The 18,862-nt window shown below is 39.9% G+C and overlaps 1 protein-coding gene across 1 annotated transcript; it reads right to left on the bottom strand.

The window, feature by feature from the left end:
* Window positions 1-3,275: 3,275 nt before the first annotated feature.
* Window positions 3,276-8,430, bottom strand: si:dkey-8e10.3 (serine/threonine-protein kinase SBK1). The gene is made up of 4 exons (XM_068733858.1): window positions 8,190-8,430; window positions 7,106-7,270; window positions 6,171-6,373; window positions 3,276-5,519 (listed from the first exon to the last, which is right to left on the bottom strand). Exons 2-4 carry the CDS (start codon window positions 7,266-7,268, stop codon window positions 4,854-4,856), a joined length of 1,032 nt encoding a protein of 343 aa, XP_068589959.1. The 5' UTR covers window positions 7,269-7,270; window positions 8,190-8,430; the 3' UTR covers window positions 3,276-4,853.
* Between the last annotated feature and the right edge of the window lie 10,432 nt (window positions 8,431-18,862).

Here is an 18,862-nt window from a genome sequence, read left to right as displayed (position 1 = left end):
TTTAGTCTTTTATCATATTTTTAGTTTGAAGAGTTTTTTTTGCATCACTGTCACGTCCTTTAAATGGAACCTTTTCATGTTCTGAAAGAACAAAGAAGACGTTCCTCCTGTTACCATTGTGCATCCGGAAGACTCTGACGGGTCTCCTCTGCTGGCTCGTGGCTCTCGTGGGCCTCAATTGGACCAATCGGTGTTGATAAAAGTTTCCTCAGACACCTCACGGTGTCTTTTTATGGAGGTAACAGACGGACGAGCCATCGGCTGAGAGAAAGGCCGCAGTTGTGGTGATTTTCCATCACAAACAATATGGTATTATTAATAGTGCTCCCAATATGGTGTCATCCAGAATGCCTGGATGTGTGTGTGTGTGTGTGTGTGTATGTGTGTGTGTGTGTATGTGTATGTGTGTGTGTGGGAGACGGGGGGGAAAACAACAGACAAGAACGGTGAGAGAGAGGCCGCGTCAGGCTGCCTGACTTAATCCAAACTGGAAACACATGACTTCTCAATATATGGTCTTTTGATTCAATGTGTACTCCACACATACTGTAACCGTATCAAATCATACGATGTGCCAAAGAGAAGGAAAATCATTTAGTATTTTTTGAATTATAAGAATAATATAAGGCACTCTGAGCTGTATAATGTAGAAAAAAAAATAAACAATTAAAATTAATATTGGACCAAGAAAACAGGTGAATGTCTGATTGTGGTAATACCTCAATTAGTACAGGAATGACAAGAAAGTTGCAGAGATTGAGACCCCTAAAATCATGAATGCAGACATACGAATAAGACTCATAACTGGAAACAAATGTGCATCTAAAACATCAAAACAGTACTCGGGGCGAGTAGTTGATGTACAAATGGTCATTTTGGGGGTATAGTTTCCCCTTGTGTTTGTGGTAAACTGAGGTGTATGTATTTTAATTGAATATAATATGATAAACTATAATGTATGGTTAAGGCTGAGCTGTAACTAGTGACTTTATTGACAGTTTATAAGTGGCCAAGTTGTAAAAAATCCATTTAAATGATTTTTGTCCTATTCATCGGCTACATTTCATTTTGATCAACATTTAACAAATTGTTTATAACATGAGGTTGTAGGCAGGTGTAAGTGTTTATTAATACATTTGCCAACGACTGCAACTCTATCTGTGGTCACCCATAGGTGGAGGTTGGTGTATAAACAGATAATGAGTGAGAATAAGGTAAAACAGCTGTAATAATCTCTTAATCATGTCATTGCTGCAAGTCAAATGTCACCAATCTATTCTGTTCCATTTGGATATGACGCAGTTATGAATGTCAGCAACATTAATATATGCTAATGGCTCTCTCATTATATAATAAGACATTGTGTCTGCAGGTGAAAAAATGGAACCAAATCAAGAATTAAAAGGTAATTAGATTGGTTCGAAGGTTTAACAAAAAGTTGTTTTTGAGCCAACAGATATAGTATGTTAAGTCAATTATTTATATCATACTTTATACATTTTCATACAAGCAGAGCTACTTGACATTCTATCCAGTTACCCCTAGGTAACTGGAAAAGCAACCCTGGCAGGGGGCCACTGGTGTAGGGCGATAAAAAGGGTCAGAAAGGCCCTATCTGTGTTACAGTGCATGAGGATTTACCAACGTGTCGTTTAAGTACTTGAGTATCGGAAACACGGCAGCCTTGTGGATACGATAAAAGGGGGAAGTCCACGACCGCAACAGCCTTTTATAACAGCACGAACGATCTTTAATTGGCAGGCAAGGGAACCATACGATGATAAGACTTTTGAAGTTTCCTGGAAATAAAATGTTGCTCATCTGCTTCATCTACCACTAAGAGTTTGTGCCGTTAAATTCAGCAGGAAAGCATAATCTCTCCATCATATGCAAAAAATAAATCAGCAATGAAACACTTATATATATATATTATATATAATGAATATATATATTTAGAGTTCTTTTGTGAGGCGAGATTTTTCACAAGTCTATAATGTTAATATATACTGGTTGTAATGCTGTGTTTTATCAAACACTGGGTCTGTTACTGTATGTGTGTGTAAGCCAGCACACAGAACTTTGTGGTCAGTTTTCACTTGGCTGTATAACTGTTTGCATGACAGGCCTGGATGTGCAGTCGGGGCCCAGGGGTCAGTTGAAAGATGACCCTGGTTAGTGTAATGCCCTAAATATGTTGTAAAGCACGATGGGGGGGGGGGGGGGGGGGGGGGTAGGGGTGCAAAAGGGTTCCGGACCCGGGCCAAGACCCGTGCCACCCCGCTGAGACCGACGCCGTCCTGAAAGCACCCGGGAGTTTGTTGATTGTGAAGGTGCTGAAGAAGGTCAGTGAAGTAGGTGAGAGGGGAGGGACACGAGACACACAGACATCGGACACAGGTCATGGTTCTAGCTTCGAATGGTGTAACGTGATATCTGCCTCTAAGAGAGGGGATGAAAAGATCAAGACTAAGTGGATGGATGCGTGGGTTTTTATTCATGCTGTCACAGCATGTCAGCATCAACAAACACGTAGACTGTGGTGGTGGGAGGGGGGACTGTTTACAGAAAGAAATCGTCACCTGTGCACACTGTGCAATGCTTTACGATGCATCTATTATATTGTAATATATTTTTATTATTTCGTTATGATTTATTAGTATACCCACCCATTTCTGACTTTTGCAAATTAAATATTTAGTTATAAAATCTATGTAAAAATAACAAAATAGAACAAAAAGTTTGGTTCCTAAATGGCTTTAACATTCATGAACATGTCAACTTTTAAAATACTGATTAATATACAATAAATTGTCATGCATCCTGCATCGACTGTCAGAAGTGTTGAAGTTGAGGATCTAGGTAAACCATCCACCATTAAAACTCTCAACATTATGCATTAGTTTGTACAGCAACAGAGGGAAAACCTAGAAATAACTGGGCTGCTTTTCCTTAAAGCTCAACGTGATAACTTGACAAAACAGCTCCATCAAGCTCAAAGGTCTGAATATGTAACAGCATACTGGTGCACTCCACATGGTGTCTGGCAGTGAATGAGCATCTGCTGCCTGGTGCTTTCAGACCACAGTGATATCTGGAAAACTCCAAACCCTCATTTACTTTCACAAGTGCCATAATAACGAATAAATCTGTAAATGAATACAAACAAATGAATGTGGAAATATAAAGAACATTAAACATAAAAGAACATGTAAGTCAAAATATGAAGAGAAATAAATAAACCCCCAAAGTAGAAATATAAAGACAAATAACAAAAGAATAATTGCAAGCATTTATTTAGTTATTTATATTTATTTCATAAAAAACATTTATTTTTTACATGTAAATAACTTATTATTTTTTCAGAGCTTTTTAGTGCGCACAGTAGATGCAACAGACTTCCACATATGCAGGGTGGATATTGGTAGTGGTTTGAATCTGGAAAGGAAACATCATGGCAGAAACAAATGAACAAATAAATGTGAAAATAAATGAAAATGCTTATAATTATTTTTTTATATATTATTTGAATTTATATTGCCATATATATATTTATTCTTTTATTTATTTTTACTTTTACAGTTATTTTCTTATTCTTTTACAGAATTATTCTTTATTATGCCACTCCTAGGACTCGATTTATCGGTTTATGTTGCCATGTATTGTATAATATTCCTATGGTTAAAACGTTTACACACTATAGCACTTTTTTTTACAGAAACAATTTCATTAAAACATAGTTCACACATACATTTTTTTTCAGTCATTCTATTCCTAATAATGTATGAAATCCACAGTGATTGAAAATACCTAAGTACATATTCTGGTATTTTATACTTGAAGGGGTATGCCAGTATTTTAGTATTGCACTTTAACAAAGTCGGGGGACCACAAGAATAGAGTAGCAGAGGTGACGTGAATCCTGGTCTCTAGTATGGGTCAAGCACTGGGTCCTACATTCCCAAAATGCAAGTATGTAAAAAAACTCGTGACCTGCAAACTGTACTGAACTTATGTAAAATCTTTCAAGTGCCCCTTTAAGTACAAACTTGAGTATTTTCAAAAAACAAAAAAACAGCCACTTGACGGGATTGACCTGTTGCTCCCATCCTCCATTAGACCCAGAGACCAACCAGTACTCCTACCCTGGAGCACAACTTGGTCCCATCTGAGCGCAGCGTAAACCAACATTATGTCTTGAAACTAGATTCTGACACAAGGTCCCTCTACAAGACAGGGCGACAAAGATTAGGTAACAATGTACTACTGTACTTTTGTGGCGCAAGTATGAAATTGTTAAAATCAGCTCTATCTTGAACAGTTAAATCTACTTTCATTTAACGCATCAGTAATAACAATGAAATTATACGATGTATAAGTATTTTCACTTTTAATATGTTAAGTCAGGCTGGTCTCATCCAGCATTCGTAGCCTACAAAAAATAATGCACTGTTATTTGTAGATATTCCATCAAATTATTTTGCATGTTATCCACGTAAATATGGAAAAGGGTGTTACGAACCGTTATATGAGGATTGGTTAAGTGAGTAAGTATTTTGCTTGTACTCCTTGAAGTACAACTTTGAATGCAAGACTTTTACTTAAATGATAGATCTGAATATGTATTCTACTACAGGAACTCCAGCTACTGTGGACTTTATGTTGCTGTCTGAATCTCCCTGTCAAATGTGTCTTTTAAATTGACACAAGATTCAGAAAAATGCATCTCGATAATGTAAACACCATGTGTTTCATCGCTGCAAATCACATGGCTGATACCAAGCACCACTGATTGTGTATGTGAAATGCTGTCTAGGCATATAGAAGCTATAGATTATATAAAATGCAATCCAACACTAAGCATTAGGCTGTACCTCCAACTCGCCACACCCAGGATTATTCCCGGAGGCACTGACTTTTTCTGCTGTTGGCTGCTGCCCCATCCCATTTACCTTCTTAAGCCAGTCCTTCTCCACATACGCTCTCACTTCCCCCACTGTACACCTTTTTCCTACATCCAGGGCCAGGAGCTTTCCGAACATCTCCATGGCCTCCGGAGTGAACCTTTTCCACAAGGGAGGAACGTCCTCCTCAGTGTTGGGTCTCTCCTCCATTTGGCACCAGTCCGCGAACTCTTGGTAGAAGTCGTCCGAGTCCAGGCAGCACTCCCAGGGGAACAAACCTGTAAGGATGCAGAAGATAACCACCCCAAAGGCCCAGGTGTCCAGGCTTGGCTCCACGCTAAGTGGAGGAGCGATCACTTCTTTCTGGCCCTCCAGCAGGGCCATGGTACAGAGCTCCGGGGCCATGTAGGGCAGGGTTCCCGTGATGAAGCGTATGAGAGTGCCTCTCTTCTGGGCCAGTCCAAAGTCTGCCAGCTTGACCTGGCAGCAGCGATTGTCCAACAGGAGGATGTTTTCAGGCTTGATGTCTCGATGGACCAGGCCGTGGCTGTGGATGAACTCCAGAGCACTGGCGATCTGGAGTACACAGCGTTTAACCGAAGATTCTGGGATACCCACCTAGAACAATCAGACAAAGGAGGGATTGGGCTCTTTGATCCATTTTCAAAGAAGCCAGAATAAAAAAGTGAGCGCTCATCACAAAGCACGGCTTTAAGAAAGAAAGGAAGAATGGCAGGATCCAAATGTCCAGCCTCCAGACTTTCAGGCGTACTGTGCACAGGATCATTGTTACAGTTGCTTTCTACGCAATTCATTATTTTCTCGGCTTAAGAAAAGTCTGTAGAGAGTCCATATGAACCACCATTTTGAATTATTAAAATCCTAAATACGGATTCTTCACTTAACATATCAATTTCTTGCCATAAGTTTTGAGGAATGCCTCTTCACGTTACCGTTCAGGACATGCGTAGGTTGCGGTCTGACAATTTAATTTATCTTTTTCTCTGTGCAATTTTTTTTCTGCCTGCAATGTTCTTTTACAAAGGCAACATTTATACTTTGCCACATGGATAATGGCAATCAGATGCAAAACTTTATGAGCGTGTTTGGGCCGTATTATCATTAGTGCCACATCATTTCCAAATCAGACCTTGAGACGGGACAGATAGCGATTGCAGGTGATGCACATTTCATGGCTCGATCAACGGCCGCAACCCATTCTTTGTGAATTCACCCGGCAGTCTCTGTTTTTGCCAATGTGTGACTCACCTTTGGCTGGATGACAGCAAACAGGTCCCTTCCGATGACAAGCTCCTGGGCGAAGCAGTAGTGCTCACTGGACTGGAAGGCGATGCCAAAGAGGCCCACGATGCAAGGGTGGCAGGACAGGTGTAAGGAGATGCAGTACTCTCGCAGAAAGCCCTGCAGCTTAGTCGAAGCTTTGGGCATCACTTTCAAGGCCATGGGAGTTCCTGCAGATCATAGTTTACGCTATTATTATCACTGTTCATGCACATCTTCTTTGTCTTACTAGAGAAACTGAGTCAGTAATACCTCTTCAGTGAAACTGTGCTGTATACTATAATGAATATCTAACATATCATTGGATATCTCTTCTAAAACCTTAAGCCCCCCCCCCCCCCCCCCACACACACACACCCGAATCCCCCGTCCCAATGCTTTTCAAATTCAAAGCCTGCAAGCCTCGAGCCACATGCCAGCCCGTCCTCTGACTTCTGCTCTCTCCTTGGTCTACACTGACCTGATCATCGCTCCACTTTAGCTCGATTATTGTCCTCTCAGGGTTTTCTAGAGTTTGAGGTTCCCATCAGAAGAGAGCAGTCACCCATCTTGTCTTTTTTTTCTCAATTATTACTATTCCCACCGCTTCTCTGTTCAGTGTGATGGCTACATAAAGGTCCGTCCTTCTCTCTCCTTAGCTCTCTCTCCAATTCAACTTTGTGTGCTATGAATTACAACACATTTGCATTGGCTGGAAAGTCTTGGAAAGGTATTGGTTTTTCGCAGATTGGACTGCTCATCTTTGGGATTGTACAGCCAAAAAAAAAAATTCAACAAAGAATGAGCAAATGTAAAACATTTTATTACATGATTAAATTACTGTTATTGGTGATGGAAAAGAAGGAAATCACTACAAGGTTATTCTCCACTGGAAGAGATAAAAAATCGAAGTGCGGTCATACCCCTGAAGCGATGTGTGACCAGTAGCACTTTGCCGTATTTCCCTCGGCCGATCTCCTTGATGATGTTGAAATGTTCCTGGATCTCCAGCTGACCGAGGCTCTGTGCCGTCAGCTCTATCAGCTCGTCAATCAGGCTGCCGTCAACGAGGCCCAGCTCAATCATCTCTACCCATACACGACAGGACAAAACCAATACTTTTCCACAAATCTTAGGAGTATGAACACACACAGATTTTTGACTACCTACCTACATTTTACCAAAAATTTTGATGCATTTTTTAACAAATCACTTCCTGTCAGTTGCTTTATATATTTGGAACAAGTTAATACTTTTGATTTTGGACTTGGTCAGAAAACACGTTGTACAAACTACTTCTGTTTGAGTATAATCCGTTCGAGCCCAACTCTAACAACGATCTAAGTGACAAAATTGCAATAGTATTTCATTATTAATGTCCTCAATTACACAGACAATTTACTTGATTTTTTGTTCATGGTAGAACATTTCACGTGTTACATTTACTTCAAAGATTTGGTGATAAGTGATTACATTGGCAACTTTGACAATTAAAACACTATTAATGGGTCCTGGTCCTGGTGGCCCAGTGTGGAAGACGTGAACTATCTAACCGCAGAGTTCCTTGGATTGATTCTGGCCGAGGACCAAGGATAAAAGGAAGCATAAAAACATTAACCTCCGTCATTACCCTCATTATTGCATACTATTTTCCTCTCTTTAGTTCCATTTCGTTTCTAAGATTTGGCAAAAATCTTTGTTAACACAAGTCCAATACAGAGACTCAGAAAAATCTTCTTTCCTCAGGGCATTAGGATGTTGAACTCAGTCCTCTAACCTCTGCATATCCTGGGCCTTGTGTAGCAAAGCTGCTAGTTTAAATAATTGACTTTGCACATTATAATATATTACATTTTGTATTATATTATAACATACATATTGTGTTATCCTGTTATTAAACAAACAATTGCATTTGCCATTAATAACAGTAGCAGTAATAGCAAACAATAGTATTGGACATTACGTGATATTAACCATGATTAGATATTGATCAGTTTCACATCTTACCTCTTTTCAATTGGTTCCCAATATAGTCACTGGAGTCTGAAAACAGGCGAAACCAAACACACAAAAGGACTCACACCACCATGCTAACAGGTGGCAAAATCTAGTTTATCAATATGTAGTAGAAGTGTCGGTTGAACGTCTGTCCTGTCCGTCCGCCACCTTCGCTGCTGCTGCTGCTGCTGCATGGATCAGCATGCAGAGTGGACCTGGGAGCTTTTCACTGCCCGACACGCAGCTCTGCTCTCAACTGCTGCGATGTGGACAGAGCCCACTTTGACAGCTGATTATAAACTGCCTCTGTATAGGGCAGACACACACACACACACACACACACACACACACACACACACACACACACACACACACACACACAGACACACTGGCCTACATACAGTATAATCAGCTGCACACATATAGATGTAAGTATGTAATGCATATGCATATTAAAAGCATTGGCATAAACTTTGACACAGATATCAACTGTCATGGGTCTGTCACCACGATGTAATAAGCTCATGTGCACACACACACACACACACACACACACACACACACACACACACACACACACACATGTATGCATGTTGTTGTTTTTTTAAACTGGATTAAATTAATAAAACAATGATCTTTAAGTACTGTAAAGAAATAAAGGTCCCTAAAATTTTGCAAATGTGTCATTTCATGACACATGTCATTTCCCGTCTATATTTTATTTAATCTCAGACACAAAACATTTTACCACAAAGCATTTTTAGTGGTGCGATGTAACAATGTGAGATACTTGAACCGAATGTTTCATCAGAAGCTACACTTTGTTATACACCCTACTTTATAAATTAAGAAAAACATATGGACTCATGAATTGTTAAAGAAGAAGCTACTAAGAGTTTATGAAATATGTAAAATGATCTCTATATTGATCCAAAAATAAAGCAGTAAAATCAGGGCTGTAGTGCTATTTGTTTAAGTACCGGAGGGCCCCCATGTAACGACTGTTCCTACCATGGCAAGTTTACATACATCAGCCAACTATAACAGACCTTTCATCATATTGAGAAAGTTACTTAGTATATGAGTTGACGTTGTGAATCTCTCAACTCAACTTAAATGTCAATATGACAACTTTGACCGTTCCATTTCTTTTTATTGTCTCTCTTACTTAACATAGGCTTTCGTGACGACTGGATCTTTTAGCTTCTAAAACACGTATGGGACTTTCAACCAGATATTCCTCACTTAAGGAGAAAAAAAGTGGCGTTTTGGTGAGCTCCAGCAGTATTCCGCCTATAAATAAAAAGCTTATTTTTGATACTTTTAATACTACTACGACTACTTCTGATAGTACTTTTAGTAATTAACATCTTCAAAACAGTGCCTAATTATTATTTTGATCTGTTTATAGTGTAGTAATGCTACTTTTACTTCTGTACATTATCAGAATTTTCCTCCATTATTCCACCTTTGACCTCTGTAGAGGGATTTCTTGCCACTTTGTCACCACTGAGCTGAGATCTCAGGTCTAAATAAATACATGAAACAACACATGGGTCTTATGCTCTGATTAGATTGCACACAGATAAACACACACATCTTGCAAGGCTCCTGCCACACTGTGGTTTAGTCAGTATTAGAAAACTTAAACACTGGTACTGTAATACTAGTGTCATCCCACATTTGGTCAGAATCATGTTCTACAGTTGTGACGCTGTGGCTTTATAATTTTCAGATCTTGTGGAAGAAATAATAGAATATAAGCATTTCTGGAGAGCACTAAACTTTTACAGTTACAGAAGAAAAGCGAATACAAGTTGCCGTGGAAGGAAATTAAACATCCTATCCTGCAACAAGACTTAGGCCCTGTCCGTCCACCACTTCGGTCCACCACTTCAATCCACCACCACTCAGGTCCGTCGAATGGATTGCCTTAAAATTTCTCGCAAATGTTCATGGCCCTCAGAGGATGAATCCTACTTCCTTTGATGCTCCTTTGAGTTTTCCTCAAAGAGCCACCACAAGGTTGATAATGTTTCTTTATTGAAATATCTCAACAACATTTGGATTGATTGCCATGAAATTTGATATATATGGTGCCCAGAGGATGAATCCTAATGAATTTGGTGACACTGACTTTTCATCTATCACCACCATCAGTTCAAAATGTCATGGTATCGAACACTTTGGTTTATGACCAAAACCTTTTGACCAAAGCATTGCCTGCTGTAAATTCTGTTTAGTGCTAATTAGAAAATGATGGCATACTTACACTAAGATGAACATGGTAAACATTACACCTGCTAAACATTCGCATTAGCATTGTCAAGGTTTCTAAGTCAATAGTAAATGGACTTGTATTTATATATCTTCTTTCTAGACTGCTCAAAGCAATTTATACTACATGTCAACATTCACAAAAGCATTCTTACACTGTTGGCAGAGGCTGTCATGCACGGTGCCAACCTTCCCATTAGGATCTAATCTAAATATTCCTTGACACACATCCACACACATGACACAACGATCATCCAATTAGTGGAAGACCGGCTCAAACTCCGAGCCGCATCATCCTGCACAATCTAAGGCTGAGGTTTCTGTTAACAATGTTCCTTTTGCTGGACCAGGTGCTTTCTCTGTTCCAGATAAAAAGGTTGCACCCGCTACACCTGGGAAATTGTTGACATTGTTGAACGTGAGGCTCCTCCTGCAACGTTCCCTCCTAGACTAACAAAGGGGGACGTAACAGCGGTACACAATACAAGATCTTTCATCAGGAGGAATCCCTTTTCTTCCAAGCAATCTGCGTAATTCTCCTAGTTATGCTTGTCGTTGGCACATATGTCCACAAAATACCTGTTTTCACTTATACATCCATGGTTTAAACACGTCTTTACTATTTCTTCTAGGCGCAACAACAACATTGGTCATTGTTGCAAATGTAACACAGACAGTAAAGTTCCTAATGTTACAGGCAACCCCTCCCCCAGATATTTAACCTGCTAGATATCTGGGATACATCTGGAAACAATTCACAATTCACATAAATGGCACTTGAGCACCAATTCCCATGTGCCGATGGTGTGAAGTAGGCATTACAGAGCTGTTAGCATGGATGAGACTTCCTGTCTTGTTAGTTGTTTTTTTGTGTGGTACTTCATCTCATCTGCAAAGAAATTCAAATAAAGGAAGAATGCAAGACGGAATCTAAAGCTCAGGCTTGTTGTGAGATTCTTACATCGTCTACACTGTTGCAGAAAAAATTACACGAAAGACTCCTCGGTAAATGTAACACTGATTATCAAACAATGTTTTTGCAGCGTAGGATAAATATGGATGTGAGAGTAACATTGACTGATTAGAACTTTCCACTTCAACACATGGCCCTGAACTGGAAGCCATGAATGCACTCAAGCTGTGGCACTCATACAGACAAATCCCCTGCGGTGTCGCCCACAACTCGGGCAGGCCTAATGGGGTGTTGTCTGCACCTGTGTGCGAGTAAGTGTGTCGTTGTCTGTGAGTGCGTGTGTGTTAGCCTGTGTTTCATTTACAGTTAATTCACTCAACACTGTGACCTCTGCTAGCTATTCTGGAGGCACCAAGCGCCCACATGAGCAGGACTAACGGTACAAAGAAACAGATACTTTGGTGCGTTGGTCTCTACAGGACTGTGGTGGGTTAATGAGGTGTCAGTCACTACAGTCCAGGGCTGTTGGCTTTCACTGAAGCTAAAGGTCATTTTGTTGGAAATAAAGTGGGTGACCCATCCAAGGAAAGTGGTCGGACATTAACATGGATTGAGGTTTTGAATTTTTAAATCAGCTCATTATAGTCTGAGACAAAGTTTAGATGCACCTTTATGTATCTATTTTTTCTACTACATGGATCCCAAAAGCATCCTGTTATGTTCTGTAGCAGTCCACCAACATCCTAGCAACCCTCCCCAGCGCTCAGTCAGGCTGTGTGAGGCTGCCGTGATTGAAGTTGTGTTATGAAGTTTTTGATCATCATGTTACGCTGTCACCACAGACATGGGGGTCATTTCATATTTGGGATCTTTTACATCCCAGGATGGTGCAGAGTCTTCGAGGCGCCAGACGGGGTCCATATCCCAACTTCCCATCCCATCACCGTACCACTGCTGTCCTCATAGTTTCACAGGAATGGAATTACTGAGCTGTGACAAACCAGGAGTTCTTGCAGTTCCTTTGGCAAACATTTTGAGATCAATTTTAAGAAGATGCACTATGGAGTGTAGAATCAGCTGTCAGTGCAGGGATATCAGTGAGAAAAATATTGCTATTTTCCACTATTAATATTGGGGAGGCATTCAAAATGTCCTTGTTTATGACATGAAGTGAAAATGTAGCCAAGACTATCAATTCCAAAACAAACTGGAGGGAATATCAACCCCAACTGATGATTGCTCCACCCACCGCATCATGGAAAGTTCATCAGGAGAAATGGGGCCAAAGTTTTTAAAAGATTATCAGTTTTCAGTTGACATACCTTAGTAGACCGTGTGCCTTATTAATCAGCTGGGGTGTCTTCAAGTTCATAGTGCCCACAGTTCTCTGAAGAAATCAGTCAAAATCTTACAGGAACACTTGCAAACAAGCATAGTTTCCCAAATGTCACCTACCAGCATAGACAGAGTGCTCTGGTGGACATTTTGCTACTCTCTTCACCAGTGGAGAGGACAGACTTGACCTTGCATGGCAGCTGGATTCTCACGATGTCACAAGATCATGCAAGAATTGCTGGATCACATATCAAATGAAAATTCATCTTATCAGGCTTCAAGCGATGCATTTGTGTGCGACAAGCTAGTGCACGGACCAATCGGCATCCTGTGAGGGGCTATTGGCAACTACATGCGTGTCTTAGGTGTGTGCAAGACAGCACAGAAACACTTCAGTTGGTTCCAAAAAAACAATGGTGGCTCCTAAAGAGGTTACCGTAGATGCTGCAGTTATTTTTTTGAAAGTGCTTGCCTTTTCCCAGTTTCCAATGACGGCTTCCCAGATGATTATGTGTCAACAAACCATCCAGCCGGTCAGTTGACAAGTTCAGCAAGTATGTGGCGGTGTTCATGGTACCGTGGTTACCATGTGTAGCCATTGTTCTAATTCTCATATCCTACTTCTTATAACGGTGTCTACAGGCTGTGGAAACACACTCCCATAGTTGTACTTCTGCCAGAGAGCACTGACATCACTAGTGGCAACATGCTTGTCATGATAATGCAACAAGTTCAGACTGACTAAAGTACGTGAATTCGAGAGGGACACTTTGCACCTTGGCACTCTATTACATTGAGTGGCAGTAGTTACTAATAATTGTTCAGTAATCAATTATTTTCATGAGAAATACACAATAAATGAATAAATAAATAAAATGAGTAGTTGTGTTTTGAGGTGTGGTGTCACAAGGGCCCGCTACAATACATTAATTGGGAGCAGCACAACAAAATGTAAGCACAACATTGACACACCAATCACCTTATGAAGATGATTGCCGGTTTAGGCTACAAATCCAGCAGACTGGGTGTGACATTAGCATTCATTTGTCATGTTATGTTTCTGGTCACTAGATAAGTGTAAATGGAATTTCTGGCTCTGGTTTTGTTTCACTGCAAAACATCTGGCTGCTGCTGGAAACAGCGATGAGACGGAACCAAAACAGTAAAGTTGCAGGCCATAAAAACTGCTCAGAAGATGCTAAAACACATAAACATGTAGCTGAGGGGAACTGAAGTATCGTTAGGATATGTATTAATACTACTACTAGTCAATACTCAATACTGCTTAGGGGGTTCAATTCTTTATCAATATTCATATAGGTTAATTTTCATTTCTAATTTCTAATTACTTGCTGTTTTAAAAAAGATATTTTAAAAAGAGTAAATTCAGAACAGAATTAGAATGTATTTATATTTGATAAATAACTAATGTTGTTGCTAGAGCAGCAACAGTACTGTTTACAACAACAAAGTCACTATATCAACTCGGTTATATCTGAGAAGCTAATATGTCAATAAAATGAATAATATTCCTGACATCACAATCCTGAGTGAAGTTCAACTGAAGCAGGATAATAAATAATATGAAAACTGCAAAAAAAACTACTGATAAAAGAACCGGTAATGTAGAGCTTATCAATATTAATGTCTTTAATAATCTGGGGCCGTTTGAACAGGTTTGTCAGGTGGTTATTATCTCAGGATTAGTCACTATCATTGACACATTCACATTGTCAATTCATCCAGTCTTACAAAATATTGATAAAGCAGCTTTAATGCATCAATTATTTAACATTGTGAATGGTACAGAATATAATTTAGCTTAAAAAATACCTTAAATACTGGACATTTCCCTCAAATGCAATTTACTTTTACTCCATTTATCCCCAACTGTGAGTAGAACAGGCAGCAGGTGTTTTGAACGGGGAATTCCTCCCAAACTGCGTATCTCTCACACAGCTGTTCTGAACAATAGCCAAACAAACAGGAGGCTGGACGACATATGAACGCTAAGACTGAGAAATTTAGCCCTGCGTGAAATTACATTAGCGTGTCATCATTTTCAAAAGGGCCGCCCGCGTTTATCACAGCCCATATCTGACAGCTGTTCTGTACTGTCCAGTCCATTAATCTGAACTTGTGACTTCACTCTTTTTGTACGTGCACAAATCGCCCTGTACACGATGTTTCAGTCATTTGGCTAGTTCACAGCCGCTTTCTTTTTATGTGGCATGTGTGTCGGTGCATTGTGTGCAAGTGTGGTTTTGCCCATCTTACGAGAGTGAAACGCTTGACCCCAGCACACATTGAACTATAGACGTGGCCAGACACTCGGGTGTAAGCAACTGCTGTGGGAGAAAAGATTTATTAATTACCAGTGATGATTCGGGGTATAGGGTTCTTCGGCGTGAGAAACTGCATCTTCGCCGTTCCAACTCTTAGTGACAGATGCTTCGTCTTGTACATCAATCAATCACACACACACACACACACACACACACACACACACACACACACACACACACACACACACACACACACACAGCTTCAACATTACATAATACATTCTTCAGCTGCTGCTTTTAAGATTTGAAGGTTCCTGATTATTGCACCTTCCAGAATGATCATCCATCTAACTGTTGTTTTTACTGTTGTCCTTTTGTATTGGTAATCCCTGATGGTTGATTTAGTGTCCATGATTACAAAATGATTGGCCTTCATAAGCAGTTTATAGACACTTAATATATGAGTGGAACACAGTGTAAAGTTACTGTATGCAGATATTTTGACATTTGAAGAGGTTATTAATGTATTAATCAACAACTTTTACTTCATAACTGGTGAATACCAGTAATCATATTTAATAATGATGCATACAAATTACAGAAATATGATGAACAAATCCTAACAAATGTGTCTTTAATATATAATAAAATGCACAGACTTAGTGAGTTTCATCGTACATGCATAATAAATAGTAATCAGAGCTCACTAAGTAGTGCATGTGTAACGTACTACAGAATAGCTCTGATGGTCAAACAAGGGGAGGTGGTCAGTGGGCCTTAATATAGAATGGTTAGTCAGTGGCTGGAGTGAAGGGATGAGGTTTACAGCAGTGCTAGTGTTGATGGAGTGGGTGAAGACAGGCTGCTAAGATATGGTTACAGACTGACATGCGGCTTCACAGTTAGAGCTTTCTGCCCAATGGAGCTGTACCTCTGAACGTTTTCCAGTTCATCAGGTGAATTTGACAACAAATGTACAGTGTTTTCAATTGTATTCTTTAGAGACCGATAGAGCTGTAACTATTAATTTGTTAATTGAAAAAATAAAATCAAAATAATTATATTTGAAAAATATTATATTTAAAAAAAATAATTTAATTAGTCACTGACTACCCAAGTATCAAACAAATCTGACGTGTTATGCTTTCTCATGTCATTTAAAATGCATTACCCTTTTTTGGGCTCTGGCAACTTGTATTATTATTGCTCAGACAATTCTTTAAGCTATTATTTGGGACTAAACAGTTAGCCCTAGTGACAAATTAAATTATAGTTTAACGATGACTGATGAAATAAAAAAAACTTTAAATAGAGGGCTCTTCATGATGTGGGCCTGACTCTCCTCGGGCCCTTTGGGACCTGTCTTAGAAGGATGTAGTAGAAAAAGTAGCTTTGTCCAATTCCGACCTGGGCCTGACAACCAACCAGCTCTGCTCTGTAGACTCTTACATTATTGTTTCAAATTTTCTTCATTTTTAGGCTGGTTTTGTGGATTTGGAGCAAGTCATGGTGAAACGTTGTGCAATAGTGATACTCATTACCTTGAGAGGTTGGAAAGAGAATTCTAGAATTATAAGATTCTTCGTAAAAACCTGTGGAGCTAACATTGGCAGAGTACGTTATACATAACGTACTCTGTTATACATAAATACATGTGCTGCTTTTGCTTTTTAATGATTTTAACAGTGAATAATGACCGCCCGTGAACAGTGTTGTTCCATTCATTGTCTTCTGTCTTGATTGCCAGGTGATGTGGTGATTCACTTTTACAACGTGATCTGTCGGCTTTAGCTTCTGTCTTCTAACCTGTTGTCACTGCTGAATCTGTTTGACATCCTTGATACATCCTTAAAACGCATGAAAACCCCAACAACCCAAATTACTGGGTAAAGGAATGTCCAATCCCTAATCTGTCAACTACATGCCAAGGCCTTGTGATTAGAAGGTTAATCAAGTGTTGAACGGATATTGTTTTGTTCACCGATAGGAGTTACATGAAAACCACTGTTAAAATCAGAGAAGCAACTCAGTTTACGTGGGATTTATAGTGGCACTGTGTTTAAATTTAGCCACGCTAACAGCATGACTCTAGGGATGCAATGTTGGTCTGTCGGTCTATCAGTTGAAAGTCATCAAAATATCTCAACAACTTCAAGGGGACATGATATTTGAAACAGGCATTCATGGTCCCCAGGAAGGTGTATCCTAATGACTTTAGTAATCCAGACCTTTCGTCCAGCAGCACCAGCAGGTCAAAGTTTTCAATCATCCATTGAACTCTCTCAGCAGCTCAAGTACCACCATGATGTTGGCATTTTTAATCTTCAGTGAAATATCAGCTGCTATTGGATGGATTATCATGAAATTTGGTACATAGATTCATGGTAAGTCTTCTTCAATACAGGATGATGTTCATTTAGTAAATGATGGTCCATTTAGAGTCAAATAGACCATAAAGCAGGGGTATACTTTGAGGCGGGCTTACTGTGATTGACAGGTCGCTGCAGCTACCAGAGACATACGGCTTGTCTACATCACTCCTCCACATTCCAAATATGGTAACTTCCGTTCATTACCTGCAAAAAACAAACATGACCACAGGCGTAAACCAAAATCGCCGGACTCAAGGCTTCATAACGGCAGTCCACAAACCAATGGGTGACGTCACAATGACTACGTCCACTTTATATATACAGTGTATGGTTGTTTAGGAAGCACAGGTAGCCTACGGTTACATATGGCGTAACCAGAGAGCCTCCACATGTAGCTGCTGTAGGTACGTAGGTTGTAGGTGGGTTGGTAATGCAGGAGTATAAATCCAGCCTCACATTTATTATATGTTGATGACACCTGGTACTCAATGGCTCTACGGTCCTGTATGTCCCATCTAATCTCAGTATTTATAGAGCAAAACCTCTCCAAAACCTGACTGGGACAAATGACAAATTGAGCTGTGATAGCAGCACAGGTGGCTGGAGGGAGAAAGACACTCGATGACTGGTGTGCTACGTCCTGGTTGGTTTACAGAAGTTATGTTCAGGATGCATGTTTTGATGCCTCCTGGATCTGCCAAGGCAAATATCAAACGATGGAATGAGGAGCAACGACCAAGGCGGTCCTCACACCAGAGTCACATTACAATGTGAACTCTCTTCTCTTTTTTCTCCTCTCTCTCCAACTTTTTTTTTTTCTTTTCCATCTGATGAATCCAAAACAGCACCCACAAAACTGCAGGGCCCCGTGGCTGGTGCTAATTGAGATAATTGTGTGGCATGAGGCTGAGCCATCGCTATGCGTCCAGTTATTCCTACCATGGGGTAACATGGTGGCACGCGGATTCCTTAGATATTTTTACAGGGAGCAGAGAATTGGAAATTTATCCCGGCACAGCACGTACGCCGTGATCCCCCGGAGGTCTTCCAAGTTGCTGGATACGGTGTGTGTGTGTTGTGTTGTATCAACAACAATTATAGTAGAGCTGTGTCTTGTCTGGTGCGGTGAATCTCTAAGAATAGCTCAATGGAAGCTGATATTCTGTCAACTTGGCTAGTAGGAGTATGGCAATACTCAGAGGGAGGTGGCAATATCAGAAAAAGGTCTCAGTCACTGATCTTTGTTTATAGTGTCCCATAAGAAAAAAACTAAACCTGGGAAGTTTAAAAAATCTACAGTTCCATGACAACTGACATAAATCCATCTGCTGATGAAGACTGTGGCTGTCTGAAATCATTCACTATGAACTATATAGTTGACATACATATATATATATAATATATACACATACATATATATATATATACATATATATATATATATATATATATATATATATACACACACACACTCACACACTCACACACACACACAATTCT

Source organism: Cebidichthys violaceus, unplaced genomic scaffold (genome assembly GCF_023349555.1).
Source record: "Cebidichthys violaceus isolate CVI_PGR_0920_01 unplaced genomic scaffold, fCebVio1.0.p SCAF_6, whole genome shotgun sequence".
NCBI lineage: Eukaryota > Metazoa > Chordata > Actinopteri > Perciformes > Stichaeidae > Cebidichthys > Cebidichthys violaceus.
This window is presented reverse-complemented; position numbering and strand designations above follow the sequence as displayed.